At 40.3% G+C, this 18141-nt stretch overlaps 1 protein-coding gene across 2 annotated transcripts in view; it reads left to right on the top strand.

Annotated features, from left to right (window-relative positions):
* Window positions 1–3344: 3344 nt before the first annotated feature.
* Window positions 3345–18141, top strand: part of UBE2Q2 (ubiquitin conjugating enzyme E2 Q2) — a 60042-nt gene continuing 45245 nt past the window's right edge. The window contains exons 1-2 of one of the 2 annotated variants that reach the window (XM_057723505.1): window positions 3345–3757; window positions 14781–14882. In XM_057723505.1, the coding sequence (XP_057579488.1) occupies window positions 3569–3757; window positions 14781–14882 (291 nt within the window). In that variant the 5' untranslated portion in view covers window positions 3345–3568. The remainder of the gene's footprint in view (window positions 3758–14780; window positions 14883–18141) is intronic. The other variant, XM_057723504.1, reaches the window with a different exon arrangement.

Below are 18141 nucleotides of genomic sequence, written 5' to 3'. Positions count from 1 at the left end.
CTCTGACTTCCCTTATAAATTCCAGGCCTATAATACAATTCTCTATGCGAGGTCCCATCAGTACCTCAAATTCATCTTTTTCTGGTTGTGTTAATAGCATCACTCCTTCCCAGCCACCTGCCCTAGAAATTTCAAATTGTTACTTTAAACAATACTTCTGTCTCTTCCTCTATCCCTCAATCAGCTCTAAGATCTAGCAGTTCTACCTCAGAAATATCCCTAGAATCAGCGTAGTCCTTTCCATGCCCACTGCCATTTCTATTTTGGTGTTTCTCACTCTTGACTTGGACCAATCCAAAAGACTCTGTTGTTTGGAGCCGGAGAATGTCTGAGTTGGATGTGACTTGCCCCATGGAATTAATGGCATGACAGATCTAGAACCTGGGTTTCCTGCCTCTCTTTCGTGGCTAAAACAGTTTTAAACCTATTGTATTCTATTTTGTGCACTAATACCAGATTAATCTTCTTAAAAGCGATGACTCTCACTAAATGAAACTGTAGTAGTTCCTGGCATGGTGTTTCAGGGTTCCAAAAATCAGGCTCAAATAACATCTCAACTATATCTTTTTTTTCCCGTCCCTTGCTGTACTATATTATCAGCTGGACTCTGGGATCTTCTCTCAACACAGCCGTACTTTTATGCAAATAATTTCTGGAATTAATTTCTTCCTCCTCTGATATGTCATAGTTCAGTAGTTTGAACCTCTTATCAAATGTAATCTGATGTTATCTTTATTTATGAGTCTGTAGTAGACATTGTGGTTGACTCCCCAGTATCCATCCCCAGATGACTGGAAGTCCAATGAGTGATCCCGTTCATTTACCTGTGATTGGTTTACGGGTAGGCTTGGACACATTTCTGGCCAATGACACAGAAGTTAGTTTGGTATATTCTTGGAAAAGTCCCATGTCTTGGAAGGAGATATGGAAGAAATAGTCCTTTCTGATTCTGGATATTGTTATGTCTGGATGTGACCTGCAAGAACAGCTTCAGCCACCTTGTTCTCAGCTTGACAAAGGAGATAGAGAGTCTGGGCTCTTGATATTATTGAGGCTTTAATCAAACAATGCTACTGCCTGCCCCAATTCTGGACTTCCTATTATGTGAAGTAATATATTTCTTTATTGTTCAAGCCACTTTAAGTCACATTTTCTGTTATTTGCACCAGGAAACAGTGTTTTGTTTCCAATGCTAGATTTTTAGCTTCTTGAATTCAGGGACTATATTTATTTACATTTCTAGCCCTCTTAGAGGTTGGAACACAGCAGATGCTCAAAAAATGATTGTGAAATTAATATATACATATATTTCTGAGATATAACTAGTAAAAGTGTTTGCAATTTATAAAGCTCTCATAGAAATTCAGAAATAACAAACTAAAGTTTAGATAGATTAAATAACTTATTCAGGGAATTTTATTTCTCAAAGTCTTACCAAGTTCTGAACAGTTTGTTCCTCTTTGTCTCAGATCCTTCCTTGTCTGTGACTGCCATGCCGGTCAGGGTCCCAAGAGTACTGGGGACTGAAGGGAAAAAAAGCAGCAAGCCACACTTGTGCTTAACCCAGCAATAATTCCAATACAGCATCCTAGTTATTTCTGTCTCAGAGCTCAGGACTAGAACTCCTTCTCCCAGTCCCAGTTCATAGTGGTACCTCTAGTGCCAGGGCCAGGAATCCCCATAAATACAACATTTCATATGAAGGGGTATTTTCCTGGGAAGATAGATAATAGCTTTTATTAGATTCTCAGAGGGGTCTGTGACCCCCTGAAAGGTTAAGAAGCAATATAACATGATACAATATCTCAGAAGTAAATGAAAGTAAAAACTTTAAAAATGTTCTCCATTCAGTGGACTTATTACCTCCCTGTGTTGTTCTGTATTTCATTATCTAAAGGACCAGTAGACCAGGGACCACTTGTAGATCATCAAGTAGGAAACATTTAGGCACCAGAGACGGCTAGGTACCTCTAGTCAGGACCAGTGCAAAAGGAAAATGCAGAGCCCTTTGTTGGAAAATTATTAAGACTTTCAAAATGGCTACAGCAGAGCGTTAAACCAAGCACAAGGCCCTTCTAAGCTAGAGCCCTATGCAACTACAGGTTGCATGTCCATGAAACTGGTCCTGCCTCTAGTACATATCACTAAACACAATATTAATTACCTGTCCAATTATGTTATATTCCTTTGGATTGCCATGAAGTCCTCCATCCATTTTGGGAGCACACAGAATATGCCAGGGATTGTGTTAAGTGCTGGGGATTCCAGATAGGAGCATTCATTCAGTAACATTGGGTGTCTATTACATAAAAGGCCTTGTTCTAGGTCCTGGGACTATGGCTCTGAATAAAACATTCATGCTGGGCATAAACAATAAATAAACAGGAAAAATATCAGATAGTGATAGGTGCTGAGCCACAAATTAACATGGGATGATGTGATACAGGGTAACTAGGTGGCTATTTTAGATTAGGTGGTCAGGGAGGCCCTTTCTGAGATGCCATCTGAACTAAGACTTTACTGAAAATAGGCCAGCCCTGCCTCCATGGGAGGTGGAGAGAGTTATCTTCAGCTTGAGAACCGACAAAAGCTCAAGGCAGGAAAGAGGGAGAGAAATGAATGCCAGAGGGAACAGAGGTAGTGGGTAAGGGGAAGGATGAAACTGTGGGAGGTGGCAGGGAACAGACGCCAGGGACCAAATTACCGTTTTCAGAAAAAGGATTGTTTGATAGCAAAGGAAGGAGCAGAGTCCGGCGAGAAGGTCCTGGCAGGAACTCAGGCTAGAGAAAGTGGTGGCTAGGGGACTAGGATGAGAGTAGCGGAGATGAAGCTAGGTAGGCCTACGTGGGTCCGGAGTGCTGCCCGGAGCCCACAGCCTCCCACCAGGGAGGGCCCCTGGCTGGGTCAGGTGAGTGGGTGGCCCGCTGCGGGCCTCGCGGAGCACCGCCCCCAGGGGCCGGCGCGCGTCCGCTGCCCCGCCGACGTGGCCGGCGCAAGAGGCCGCGCACGTGTTTGGTCCCAGGTTGGGGGACGGGGCCGCGCGGGGGTCTCTGGCTCCTCCCGGTGATCAGGGGCCGGGGCGCCAGCCGGCCGGAGCCTGCCTTCCGCGGGCGCGAGCAGAGCAGATGGGCCGGGCGGAAGGGGGCTGGGTCACGGCGAGGAGGGGGCGGCCGGCCGGCCGCGCGCCCCAGCCGCGTGCACGCGCCGGAACGGGGGCGCGCGGGGAGCGCCCGGGCGGGGAGGGATGGGGGCGGGGTGGGGGCAGCCCTTTCCCGAGCGGTAGCGGGGGTGGTGTCGCTGTTGCCCTTTTAAGCCGCGGGGCCGCCGCCTCCTGCCGGTGGAGTCAGTTACAAAGGGAGCAGCCGCCCAGGACGCCACACAGCCGCTCGCCGAGGCCTCGGCGCCCCTCGCCATTTTCCAGCCCCGATCCGACGCGGGCCGCGGCGGCGGGGAGAGGCGGAGCCGCGAGAGCGCGGCCCGGGCCGGCCCCGCGGGGCGGTCGCGGCCGTGACGGCGGCTCCGGGCCCGGCTCCCCTTCCGCACCCCTCCCGCCGGAGATGAGGGGAAGATGTCCGTGTCAGGGCTCAAGGCCGAGCTGAAGTTCCTGGCGTCCATCTTCGACAAGAACCACGAGCTGTTCCGCATCGTCAGCTGGAAGCTGGACGAGCTGCACTGCCAGTTCCTGGTGCCGCCACCGGCGTCGCCGGGCAGCCCGCACTCCCCGCCGCCGCCGCTCACACTCCACTGCAACATCACGGTGAGGCGCCCGGCCGCAGCCCCGCAGGGCCGGGCCGCGGAGGAAAGGGGCGCTCCGCGCCCCCGGACAAAGGGGAGCCGGCCCCCGAGAGGCCCCCCGGACCCCCGGGCGGGGCGGGGCGCGGCGGGTCCGCCCCTTTCCCCGGTGGAGGGCCCGGCCCATCCCCGCCGAGACTGCGCGCGGCTCGGGTGGGAGGAGGCGGGCGGCACGTTGCCCCGGCTCTCCCCGCGGGGCTGGGTTTGGGGCCGCTGGCCCCCTCGGCCCCCGTCACGGCGGCCGGCCGGGCCCTCGCTGGGTCGCCATGGCCGCCCGCAGCCAGGGGCCTGCCCCGGGGGCCGCGGCGCGGCCGGTCGGCTGTTGGTTGAGCCCCGGCGGGTCAGGCGAAAGGCCTTCAAGTTTGAGCGCGTCCTTTTCCAGTCAGGCTTCCCTGGTTCCGCGTATTCCCCCAGTTATTGAGTTTGTGTTTAAGGCAAAACTAACATCGAAAACGGACGCGTCTGAGGGAAAAAAGTTTAGAATGCAGCCGCTGGCACTGTTTGAATTATCCCCTTCCTGCCTGCCTGGCTTCGCGCTAACGCGTTTCCGAGGGCGCATGGACCTTGGATGCGGCAGGTGTTCTGGGGGGTTGTTTGTTGTGGCCCAGCCCGTGGGAAAGCCGTTCAAATCAGGAGCGGACGACGGGAGATCCGTGCCCAAGCCCACTGCCCAGAAGGGTCGCTTTATGTCACAAAGCCGAAGAGACCCTTTCAGGCTCACTCTTTCACTTCGTCGGAAAGCTCGTGAGAAACCCGTAAAAAAAAAAAAAAAAAAAAGAAAATGTTAAATAAGTTTCCTCGTAAAAGTGTATGATGAGGCTGTTCGTTGTGAAATTGACTTAGGGTATGGGTCCAAACTGCGGAATATGCCTCTTATTATAACGGGAGTCAAGGTGGTGGTTTCATGTTTCTCTGTAAATACGGCTAAAACCGACTTGGCGTCTTTAAACGCCCTTTTGTTAAGTCAGTAGGTACTTAAGTACCTACGACATACCTGGTACTCCGCAGTCTGTAAAGACCTTGAAGTTGTGATAGTTAACATTAAAATAGTTTTAAGAATATTGGGGAGCAGGTATATATTTCAGGACCCCCCTTCCCCCCCAAAGCCCAGTACGATAAAGAGCTGTACTGAAGTTCCGTTCTGGGCGCTGGTTTTGCAAAACTGGGTAGAGCAGTCCCTGCTTTCAGAACTCAGTCTTCTTGGGGGGAAGAGTTTTACACGACAAAGTGTGCCCAAGTTCTGTGGTATCATTATGAAAGCCAAAGAGAGCAATTGACTTTGACTATGGTGGGCGGGGGTCGCTTCAGAGAAGGCCTTGAGAGAGGCTGATTATGGAGTTGGGCTTTCACAGGTGAGTAGAATTTGGGAAGGGAGCGAAAGGACGTTTCAGGCAGAGGAGACTCCAACCAAAAAAGACAGTAAAACTTGAGAAAATTTGGTATGCTTAGGAGTAGAGAAGTTATAATGAGACTTGAGAAGCCCAGGATATAGGCTGGTGAAGGAGAAGATTATACAAGAATGGAAAACAGGAAGTAGTAGTGAGGATGAAATAGGTGATAATAAAGAGACTGGCTAATCTGAATAGTGATTATTCTGGTGTAAATTCAGGTGTGGTCAGGAAAAAGTAGGGCTGGTTTGAATGATAGGCTGAACTTAAAGGTTTGTGGGGAGCTGCTGAGTTACTCAGGTAAATGGGAAGATGCGTTTGTCATCCAGGACTAGGAGTGGTTCTCTACACGCATTAGGAAATGTGTGGTTTTGGTAATCCCAGTTGGGGGTGGGGTCGTGGTGTTGAGCTGTGCTGGCATTTAGTGGCAGGGGTACAGGGATGCCAAATGTCTTGTAACGTTCAGGCAGTCTGCCACGACAAAGAATTATCCCACTTCAGATGCCAGCAGTGCCCCATTGAGAACCATACTGGAGGCTGATGGAGTCAGCTGCATACAAAGATAGAGTGATGACCTGGATTAGGGAATGGAGCAAGAAGTGAATTAGATGCACCTGGCAGAAAGAGGATTTGATGGGGACTAGTATAATGGTACCACTAGTACAGACTATTCAAATTGAGATGTTAGTGAATTAAAACACATTATCAGAAGATAATTATCATGTTAGATTCTCAGTGTATACGAGTGTGTGTTAACATGATTATGGGGAAACAGCAAACATATTCAAAAGTTGAATAGTGTGGAGAACTTCCACGTACCCAGCCTCAACAGTGATAAACTTTTGGCCAGTTTTATTTCATCTATACCCCACCTTGGATTATTTTGAAGCAGATTCCAGGCATATCGGTTCATCTGTAAATGTTTCAGTGTGTATCTCTAAAAAGGTAAAGACTCTTTAAGCATGGCTGAGTGATGAGCTAAAATCAACGTGGTTGGCTCTTGTTGATGCCATTTTCTTGGAGGGGAAGGAGCAAGGAAAAAATGGGGATGGATTTCAAATGCCAGGACCTGTCTGCTGTATTTGATTTGCTATCCTCTAAAAAGTTTTAGCTCTTAAAAAAAAAAAAAAAAAAAGTAATGTTTGATCTATTTTTTTAAAAAATGTTTCCTCTTATTTCCAAATATTTATTGAGCTCTTCTACATGCCAGGCCCTGTCTTCTCCATGCTTACCAAGAAGCATCCTTAGGCAGTTTCTGTAATGTTTGAGTGAATAGTACCTCAGTAGATGTTTCCTTACACACATGCATGTCAATTTCTGAGTAATTCTCTAAAGGCACTGTGCCCCCTTTTTCTTTCAGGCTTCTGCATCAGCAGTTTTGCCCACGTGGAATGTGCCCCTTACCCCACCCCAATCTGTCTTGACATGTCTGACCATCCTCAAGGCTCTACTAGTCATGCTGTTTATGCTGATATCTGTTTCCCTTCCTGCCTTCTATAGTCCTTAATGTTTACTGGTTTGGTTTTGTTTTCTTACATTCTATTATAATAGTTGTGGAGTTTTTAAAAAGTTTTTTATGGTGGCAGGGGAGAATCTTCTGTAGTTATGCTTTTCACCTTCCATTCAGTAAATGCTCAGTAAATATTTGTACTGTTGACCATATGGCCACCATTTTAGCTATATTCTGTTTGAACAAAATTTTTACTGCGTAGGTTAACTGCCAAGAGTTGGTCAAAAGGGCAGAGAAAACATCAAGAAAACGTCATGGGTAGTGCATAAATATTTAAAAGGCCACTTAGGGCTGGATAGGAATCCTGCAATTTGACTTAATATGAAAGTGTCCTAAGAAGTAAAACAAACAAACAAAAAACAAAACAAACAAAAACTATGCATAGATGTTTTACTCTTTAGGCCGAGGAAGTGGAGCTAAATTTTTTTTTTCTGTTTTATAAATTTGTCTGAATCTTAAATATGAAGGGGAGGGGATTGGGGGGGTTGAATTGGGAGATTGGGATTGCCATATATACATTACTAATAAGAAAAGAAAATATCAAATTATACACTTTAAATATATGCAGTTGATTGTATGTCAAAAAAATATGAAGGGGAAAGAGTGCTGTTTTCAACTTTGTCTTTTTTTTTACTTGTTTTCTGTGAACCCATGATATGAAAGTTTGTCATGCAAACTTAAAGTATTGTTTTTCCTTTTTCAGTAAGTAGATACAATTGCCAGTGAGTGCTAACATCCACTTGTTATGGTCACACCTAAAAGCAAAGCAGCTCGTTTTAATGACCTGCGCAGCCTTATTCGGAGCTAGTATAGGACTTTTAGTCCTTTCAAATATTTAACATAACTTGGCAGGTCATTACTCCTTTTATGGACTTCTTGGCATCTGGGAACTCATGGTAGGGAATTGCTGTTTTAGAGTGAGAAATCCCCCCCAGGAAGTAAATTAGCTGGTAAACAAATAAAACCTCATACTACTTTATTATTTGTGTAGCATAAATCATTGCTCTTTCTGCATGAGTTGCTATTTGCCAGGCTATTTGTGGTGGAACGTTTTTTTGTTTAATTAAATTTCTATTCATCATTGCCAAAAAGCCTACCCCCTCCCCACGGAAACAGCAAGATACTAAGTTAAAAATGTTAGCGCTCGGAGTTTAGGAGACAGATTGTCTTTAGTCATTGGGACCTTAAGCAAATTACTACTTTTACTGTATTTTTCTATAAAATGGGTAATACTTTTGCCCCACATGAGAGAATATATAAGAAAGCTCTTTAACAGTGATAATGAACTCTACAAATATAAAAGTGATGGTGTCATTAGTGGCTGAATAACACTATTTTGAAAATATTTTTAATAGCTTTTCACCAGAAATAAACCAGTATTGTTAATTTCTTAACTTTTCCTGTTTCTAGTCTTTACACTGATAAAAAGTAGCCCAGACAAGGTTATACAAAGAAAATAACAAAACTTGTTTAAAGAGCCCAGGACCTTTCCTTTGGTCTATTCTCCTGGGACAGATTACTTTTCCAAATTGAACTCTTGGAGAATCTTTTGGAAGTATCAAAACTGTCATGTTAGGTACCTGCGTGGTACTTTTAGTCAAGAGGAATCATTGTTTCCATTCATTTGACCAATTTATAATATAGAGTCAAATTCCTGGTCAGTATCTGTCCTCCCACATCACCATTTTAATGCCCTTCCTTGAAAGGAACAGATATATGAAGAGGAGACTTAGGTTTCCATTTTGTGAATGGTGTATGCTTTAGTAACTTGGAGTTTCTTTGTTGTTGTTAAACTTCCTTAGACCTGGAAAAGGATGGTATTAGATAAATGTCAGCTAGTTGAGGGGTGAGAAATTGAATTTAAATAGTCTCTGCCAAATAAAGCATTACTGGAGAGCCAGACAAGAGTGGTGAAGCAGAGGTCCCTTTTTCCAAGGCCATTGTAAAAGTGTTCTGAGTTCTCTCCTGAAAGATCATTCTGAAGACAAAGCAGACTCAGAACCAAGGAAAACCAGTGGTTTCTGCAGATTAGGTGGTTTGAATTCTCTTCAGCACTTTTGTTTTCTCTGCCTCAGTTCATTTAGAATGATGTTTTGATTAGCTGTAGTTTGCTACTCAAATACTTAGGAATTGTTTTCAGATCACAGGGGTGTGTGTATGCATTTTTCTTTTACCAAGTATTAGTGTTTTTACTCTGCTTCTCTGGGCTCTGGTCATGTAATATACTTAGCTGTACGTTGTTTACTTGTAAAATGATTATCAGGGAACAATCACTTTTTCTTTTCTTCCTTCCTTCCTTCCTTCCTTTCTTTCTTTTGTAGCTTTTTTATGTTGTCAGGTCATTTAGAATTTTATTAAGGTACCATATGGTAATTCTGTCAGTTTATTTCATTCTCTATCCCACATTTATTGAACAGCAAAGTGTGACAATAGTGTCCCATAACTGTTTTCCTGAAGAATTATAACTGTTACACCTCTGAACCTTCAACAAGAAGTACATGCATCAATTTTCAAAAAAGTTAGGATGCAGCCATCTCCAAGGATTTCATATCATTTGGAAAAATACCAGAAGCTGAGCATTTTGGCAGGCAGGTTTGCTGGCTGGTGCTTTATATAGAGCCACACATCGGTCTTTTAGTGAATTTATGTGGAAATAGATAAAGCTATTTTTGAACAAGACAAACTCCTTAAGCAATGACAAGCAAAGAGGTTGGTTTGATTAACCTTGAGTTATGTTGCCTTAGATTAGGACAATACAACATTTTATGGTGGCAGTGGTAGTGAACTTCTTTGGAATTTGTCTACTTAGGGTAACCTTTATAGTGGTGGTCACAGACAACTTCATCCTTCAAGTGTGAAAATCACTATAAAACTAATAGTAGAATTGAGGAAAAACAGGGTCCCTGAGTAATTAGATGCTTAGATAACTGTCTAAAATTTTCATAGCTGTGGTGAGAAAGAGCGGTGTTAGAAGCACTTAAACATTTAACATAAGGAAAGCTGCTTGAACTTATATTGGGATTTTTGAGCACCATCCGTTGTTTAAAAATTGTACATCATGGGTCATTTTAAAGAGAAATAGTAAGGAAACTATCTTTTCAAGATAGATACAAAGCTTAGTTCTTAACCTTGTAAAAATGTGAAAGGTTAAAGTATATGAGAGATTGAAAGCATTAATGCTTAGGTATAAATATTTGTAATAATTTTAGTTGCCTTTCAAAGTATGTAGATTGTCTTCTAAATATTACACTGAACAAGCCTTGACCATGATGTAGAACTTGTGCTGAAGGTTCAGTTTCCAGAGGTGGTGGTAGTGGATATTTTACAATGTGGAAATTAAGACATTCTTATTTAAGAAATCTAGAAACCAGATAAGCAAAACTAGAAAAAAATCACCTATAGTCCTACCACTCAGAAGACACCACTGTCAGAATTTTGGTACATATCTTGTCATCTGGTCATCTTTTTTCTCTTATGTTTATGTAGATTTTCTCTTCCTTTAAAAAAAAACCAGGGTATTTTGTAATCTGATTTTTCACTCAATAATATTGTGGACCTCTGTCATAACTTATTCCGCTACAGTGTCTTCAGCTATCGTGTGCTGTCCTGTTATGACTATAGCACTGAGGCAGTCATGTCTCCTACTTTCGGTGGTTTTTGTTTTTTTATTCTAAATAATGCTTTGAACATTAATAGCTATAGTTAAGTCCTTGTGCATGTACCTGATATCCTTTGAAATTTTCCTAGAAGTGATAGCTTTCCATTCTTGATGAATTGGTTTTTGGAGATGTTGTAACAAATTATATTGTATAGGAACATTTTTTCTTCCAGGTAGCAACTTTTATTTATCAGATTGGTAAAAATGTTAGCAAGTGTGAAATGAAATGGGCATTCGCAGTCATGGCACAAGGTATAAATATCTATGACCCTCTAGAAAACAGTTTGGTTTCTTTTAACCCTCTCTGTTTTGGCAAGATAAGTGCTGGCTACCCTGGTTAGCCAGCATTGTCCTTGTGATGCTAGATCCCAACAAAGAGGGCTCTAGTCCCAGAGAAGACCCAGATTTGCCTGTTTAGCTCATCTGACAGCTAACCACTGGGAGTAGGATAGGCTGGTAGAGACCTGTGATCAGGTTTTGGGTCAAGGGAAGGGAGGTAGGAAGATGGGAAGGAGATAGAAAAACTAGCCTCAGTGGAACCACATTAATATAGAATGGTAAAAGATTGGGGGATGGAGGCAGGCAGCAGTTATCAAGGTTTTTGGAGTCAAGACTCCTTTATACTATTAAAAATATATCGAGGTCCCAAGGAGCTTTTGTTTATGTAGGTTATCTGTTAATATTTATCATTAGAAATTAAAACAAATATTTAAAATATTCATTAAGATGAACTCATTACATGTTAATATAATTTGTGTGTGTGTGTGAAAAATGACCTTATTTTCTAAACTAGAAAGTTTTAATGAGAATAGTGGCAAAATTTTACATTTTTGGGGGGGTGGGGGGGCGATCACTTTGATGTCTGGTCTGTCATTAGCTTTTGCATTCAGTCTGTGGTGATATGTTGTTCTGGTTGAAATAATAGGAAGAAAATCCAGCCTTATGCAGATACTTGGTTGGAAAAAGGATTATTTTAACAGCCATTTTAGATAGTTGTAGATATTCTTTTTGGATACTCTGCTGAAACTTGGGTTTTTTTTGAACTTTGAATGGATCTTTAACCCTTGCATGATATTACAACATCCTGCATTGGTCATTTGGAAAATACTGGTTCACTGAAATCTTCTAAATGTGGTGCATTTTGTTATATAACATGAAAACATTATATTCATTAATATCACCATCAACCTCATCAGAATACTGTTAGGAAGCTGTCAGGCTCACAGAGGTGGATACGGGTTTTGCAAAATTCTAATTTTTGCTTGAAAGCTTGAATTATATTATTGGCAGTAAATACTGTCTTGTGTTTTTCTTGAAATGACAGACTCTCTTTATTCTTTTTTGAGAAAACATCTTTCAAAAACCTAAGCTGGAATAACCATTGTTTGTCAGTCATTCTTTCAAGTGAAAATTGTGTCCTGTGAAAGTGGTTAGTGGAGCTCAGAACTCAGTCACACAAGTCCTTTTTCTCATGTATTCTATGGGAGTGCTCATGTGTGCTTCCATTTCATCACTTACAGTATTAAAAAGATATAAGGATTGAGATTTAGTAAAATAACTGCCTCATCAGACATTCATAAGTGAAATGCTTTTTTTTTTTTTTTTTTTCTTTTAAACACCTTGAATGAATGGTGGTGTATACCATGACTTTGCAAGTATAGCTTGGTGTCACTGGCTTCATCTGTGCTAGGGTACCAGCAGTTAGTTTTACCCACCATTATATTTGCATCAGTGGTACAAATGTCAATGTGAAAAGGGCAATTATCTCTGTATTCTTGTAGAAATAGTTTGGACCTAGGAGTCCAAGGGCCCCACTTGGAGAACTGTTAACATAGATGCTTAGACCTACTGTGTATCCTGTCATCTTTGGTACAGGATTAGAAAAATATGGCATAGGTAGGAACTGATCTCAGTATTTTTCTTCTTCTTCTCCTTTTTTTTTTTTTGCAATTTGCATAATATGGTTTTGAGGGGTGTTAGTCCAGAGCAACAATTCATATATTTTCTTTTGCTTATGCAGAATTTTAATCTACACAATAAAGCTCAAAATTTAGTGTTTTGTATTTTCTTTAGCCTTCAAAAAAATTCTAAAACAATAAAAATGGTTGAGATGGTGTGTTCTCAAACTAGGCTGAAGAATTTGAAGAAAATGTAATATTCAATAAGTAATTCTCTTTAAGAATAGGATTAATTTTGAATATAGTCTACTTTTTAGCCTTAAAGAGGTTTGGGACACAGTAAGAGTTTGAGGAATGAGAATACAAAAATAAACCATTACTGAATGGATATAATGATGTCCTACTTCAATACAGATTTTAAAGAACATTTGGTAAAATGCTTTAAAAATATTCAGTTTCTATGGCTCCAACTATATTATAATTGAGAGTATAGTTCTCAAATCAGTGCTTCTTTAAAACTGTTTCTGCAAAATTGTTTTTCTATAACTAGAACCTCACTGTAGCTAATACTGATAATGTCGGCTTTTCCCTAATATATTATAGAAAACAGTACAAACAGAGTAAATGTCTGTTAGTAGGTGGAAACGTAATGCTTAGTTCGTTAACTTTTTTCTTTTTTTTTTTTTTTAGTTCGTTAACTTTTAAAAATCAACACATGTAATTGTGCTTTTAAAAATATGTATGTAGGGATTTCCCCAGTGGTCCAGCGGTTAGGACTCTGCCTTCCCATGCAGGGAGCATGGGTTCCATCCCTGGTCAGGGAACTGAGATCCCACATGCCGCACCGTGAGGCCAAAAAAAAAAAAGTATGTGTGTTTGTGTGTATATATGTGTGCATGTATGTGTATATATACATATAGTAATAGCATTTCTTGGTAATACTCCGTTTGTGTGGTGGAATAAAATATTGGAATTTTATGGTGTTTGAGTTATCTGTTGCTCTGCAACAAATTTAGCAGCTTAAAACAAACATCTCACAGTTTCCATGGGTCAAGAATCTGTGCATGACTTGCCTGTGTTCCCTGGCTCAGGATCTCTGACAAGGCAGTCAAGGTATTGGCTGATGCTGCAGTCTTCTCAAGGCTAGGCAGGGAGAGACTCCGCCTCCAAGCTCATCCATGCAGTTGTTGGTAGCATTCATCTCCTCACAGGCTGTTGGTCTGAGGCCTCTCTCAATCCCTTGCAGAGTAGATTTGGGCCTCTCTGAAGGGAGCTGCTTCCATCAGGGAGAGCAAATGAAAGAGCAGGGGAGGGTGAGCAAGGCAGAACTTTTCATCTTTTTGTAACCTAACTTCAGAGGTGACATCCATTACTTTTACTGTATTCTGTTTGTTAGAAGTGAGTCATGAGGTCTAGGAGAGGGCATTATATTGTACAAGGGTATGAATACCAGGAGGCCATTATTGGGGCCATTTTAGAGGCAGCCTATTACAGTTTTGAAGAACATCATTGACATAGATGAGCTGGAGCACAGAGACAGTAGCTGTACAAGGAGAATGCCTATCTCAGAGCCCAACTGCCATGGCAAGTGAGTGCTGAATGTAGCCCTAAGACAGCTATGTTGCTGTTTGTTCTGTCTTTCTAACACCTGCTATATTTAAGAAGTAATCTTAACCTCATTTAAGAAATCTGTCCTTTAGAAACTACATTCCTCCTTGCAATCTAAGAAGGGATGGAAAGTTATTAGGAAAAAGGCAAAATTAAATGGGATTGATTTTTAGAGGCCTATTTTCTAATGGAGAAAAATCTCAAAGTAACTTTTGTAATTACACTACTCAGAAGGCAAGGAGTATAATGAGTAGAAGATTTAAAAAATCCTTTTTAGCATTGGTAAGGATTTAAAAACAGGTGCCTAGATAAGTATTCCTTTGCTTTATTTGAAAAAATTCAGGGTTAGATCTCATCTAGATAAAGCTTAGAAATGTAGCCTTATTATGTTAAAAGGCAAAAAGTAGTATGGTTTAACTCTATAGACTACTTCACAGTTGGGGTTTTTTTGTTTTTGAATTTAATTTGTTTTTGCTTTTTGAGGGATTTATTATGATTCCAGATTTTAAAGCCCTTAAATGTTAAAGGTGGAGAATCCAGGCCATGTTAGAACCTTCTTTGTAAAGGAAGGAAGCCCGTCTTCCTTGGTGCTTGCATACCATTTTTTTCTGCTTTTGGTGAAACAAAACTTTTGCAGTGTATTCTCTTCTGTTTGTTTTAAATCATACTGTTTACTGGGTAAAGTCCCCATTTTTTTTTTTAAGGCAAATTATGTAACACGGAGCAGGCAAGATTAAACCATAAAACTTAATTTTTGTTTAAAAAAATCCATTAAAAATTCTGTTTCGCCACACATGGATTACTTTTCTTTCCATGATATGTTTTACTTAAATTTGTGATCATCTTACCATTTAGTGGTGAGGTTTAATTGCATATCCAGGTTAGCCTGTATGTAAATGTCTTTAACATAGGTATCTCTGTAACAGGAATCTTATCCATCTTCTTCACCAATATGGTTTGTGGACTCTGATGACCCAAATCTGACATCAGTTCTGGAACGCCTAGAAGACACTAAGAACAACAATTCGGTGAGAAAATAAGCCACACTGCTTTTTTTTTTTTTTAACTCATGAATATATAGAATTTAAGTGTTAAGAGGTACTATATAAAAGCCTGATTAATGATTATTTGATAATGAGGTCTTTAGCTCCTCTAAGTTTTTTTGTTTTGTTTTTGTTGTTAGTTTTTGTTTTTTGTGGTTTTTTTGGTCTTTCAAATTCTGTTAATACCTGGTTTCTCATTTTTATTTCCCATAGGTATAGTCTTAATTTAGATCAGGAATTAGGTGGTCTCTTTACCATGAATCCTAATCATTAAACTAAGCAAGCATTTTTGTTTGGGACCACTAGCCAAGGTAGGAAGTAGAAAAAAGGAAAAAGACCAAGGTAGATGTGAGGGGGAAATAAAGATAGACTGACACCAGTTGCTGTTTCTGTCAAGAGTCTATAGCTCTGCAGTAAAAGTCAAGGGTATATAAATAAAGCTATTTTTTAATATGTAAAGAGATCTAACTTTATATCTTACAAAAATTTTTAAAAACCTAGTTTCTTTGATTATAAATCTAATAAGTGACCATTGTGAGAGAACTAATAAAATTAAAAACAACAAAAAAAGGAAAATAGAAATCTTATTTTCTCTACCTGATATAACCATTGTTGATATGATGGCTATTTTTTATCAGTATTTTTTCTCTTGCTAGTAAAATACATATACACTTGTATATATGTTTAAGTAGTTGAGGTTATAATCCGTATAATTTTATCTCCTTTTTTAAAGTTAACATTATTGCATTTTTCCATGATGTCACAAGGTCCTTTTAGAATAATACCAGTCATTATTTGCAGGTGATAAGATTGTTTACCTTAAAGAATAATCCAGAGGAGTCAGCTGAAAAAGCAGTTTTTAAGATGACAGTTAAAAGATCTATTATATAAAAATCAAGTTTTCCCAAATATCAGCTATAATCAGAAAGTATGGTGGACAAGTATTGACAACTACAATTTATTAAAAAAAAATTAAATACCTAGGAATAAGCTTAGGTGTGCAGGTTTTGTATCAAGAAAACTACAAAGATTTGCTGAGTGGAATGAAAGACTCTACTCTGTTCCTAGGTGGGCAGACTCCGTATTATATGTATGTCAGTTATAGAGATAACTTCATGTTAGTTTATAAAGTGAATGCAATTCCAGTAAAAATGCTAGCAGATTTATTTTTGGAACTTGACAAAGTGACTCTGAAGTTTGTTTTGAAGAGTAAATAATAAAAGAAAATAATGAAGTTGAAAAAAAATAAGGGGAGACTTGTCTGACCAGATATTAAATAAAATATTGATTATTGGCACTGAGCTGGACAGATAAAGGCAGTTAGAAGTTTAGAAACAGAGTTATACAATTGAGAATTTAGATTAAGTTAAATTGAACCAAAATACCCAATAAAGAAGGGATAGCTTATCCTATTAATAGTATTGAGAGAACTGACCATTTGAGGAATTTAGAGACTTACTTCAGATTTTTGTCAAAATAAGTTATAGGTGGTTTAAACACATCTATTCTTAAAATTAAGAACAGAAGAACATGGGTTGATGGAGTATTGTAAGAGTAATAAGAAAGCTGTAAAGGTTAGAGGGAAAAATTAGAAGCTGGACAGACACGCGTTTACATCCCCAGCGGAGGAGGGCCAGCAGGACGGGTGAAGAGTGGCAGGCTTGGCTCCCTAACTGCTGCTTCCCTTGAGGAGGTCGCCTCTAAAGATCTAAAGGTGCGAGTTTTGTGATAGTAGAAATGAGTGAGGTTATTTTTTGGTGTCTAAGATATTCCATCAAAACATGCTCATAAAGTAAAATGACATAGGATGTAAAGTTGGGTCGAAATTTACAAATGAGTATTTACATAAAAGAAAAAAAACCAAAACTCACCCTCCACTCTTTCTTTGACTCTCTGCCAGTTATTTTATAACCTAGTTTCTTGATAGAATAAACTATTTCCTTACCTTTAATTCATGTAATTCACTGTAATCTGCATTCTGTCATCTTTGTTGTACTAAAATTTTTACCTCTAGTTGCCAAATCCAGTCCTAAAGTTTCTGCAGCATTTTGATGCTGTTGATTCTTTCCTTATTGAAACACTTCTCCATTCAACAAACATATTCCTTATTGTCCACCAATAAAGAGCTGGTTAAATAAAAACTACTGTATAGTTTTATGATAGAATATCATGTTGAAGTTAAGAAGAATGCAGCCGTCTTTCCACAAGAGCACATATGTAACATTCCAAAATATACTGAAGTGAAAAAGCAAGGCATAGCATATTGTCTATAATCTGGTCCCTTTGTATACAATGTTGTAAAAAAATATATATTTATATATCAATGCTGGATTATACATACCTTTTTTTTGTTTTTACCTTGGGTGGATACAGGAAACTATTAGTAGTAGAACGCAGAAAAGTATTTTTAAAAAAATCAACTGGCTTCTATGCCAGGCTTTGTGATAAGTGGTGGGTATAAAAGACAAGTCATATCCCTGTCCTCTGGGAACTGATAATCTAATGAGGATTTGCATCAGATCACTGTCTCCTGTTTTTATCTCTTCTTATTGCCTTGGTCTCCTCTGAGCTCTTATTCTTTGGTCTGCCTCTTTCTTCTCATTCTGTGCTTTCTCTGAGTAATCTCTTCTATCCCCAGTACTTAAATCATGGCCTATATTCCAGTGATTCCTAAATCTATCTCTAGATAAAGTTTATCTCCTGAGTTTGAAACCCATTGTCTATCACATAGATCCAGGGAATTTCATTTAGGATGTGCTGTGGCTGTTCAAGATAATTATATCTAGATTTAAACTCATCTACCACTTAGTACTCCACCACTCGCATCATGTTTCCCCTCAAAAATTCTCTCTGTGATTGTGACTGGGGCAAAATGAAATGGTGAAACTTGTTACCTGTGCCTGAACCTGGAAACTGTCTTAGAGTTCTTTTTATACCAGTGTTTCCTGACCTGCACCCGCTTAACCCCAAACTAGTAAATTTCTAAGACCTATCCATCTACCTTCTGAATATTTCTTAAATTCTTCCCATGGTCTTAGTTTCTTCCTCCAATTCCTCAAACACTTTTTTGAGGGGAGTGTGAAGTTGAAATTCCTGGAAGGTGTGCTGCCCTGTTTCTTACTGCAGGGTGCACCTCCACCACGCTGCTGTCTCTCCCACAGTGCTCCTGTAGCTCTCCCTGTACCAGGGGTTGGAGTGTCAGGTCTGTGTCCAGCTCACCCTGCCTCATCATTGTGTACTGAGC

This window comes from Hippopotamus amphibius, chromosome 2, assembly GCF_030028045.1.
Source record: "Hippopotamus amphibius kiboko isolate mHipAmp2 chromosome 2, mHipAmp2.hap2, whole genome shotgun sequence".
Classification (NCBI taxonomy): domain Eukaryota; kingdom Metazoa; phylum Chordata; class Mammalia; order Artiodactyla; family Hippopotamidae; genus Hippopotamus; species Hippopotamus amphibius.
This window is presented reverse-complemented; position numbering and strand designations above follow the sequence as displayed.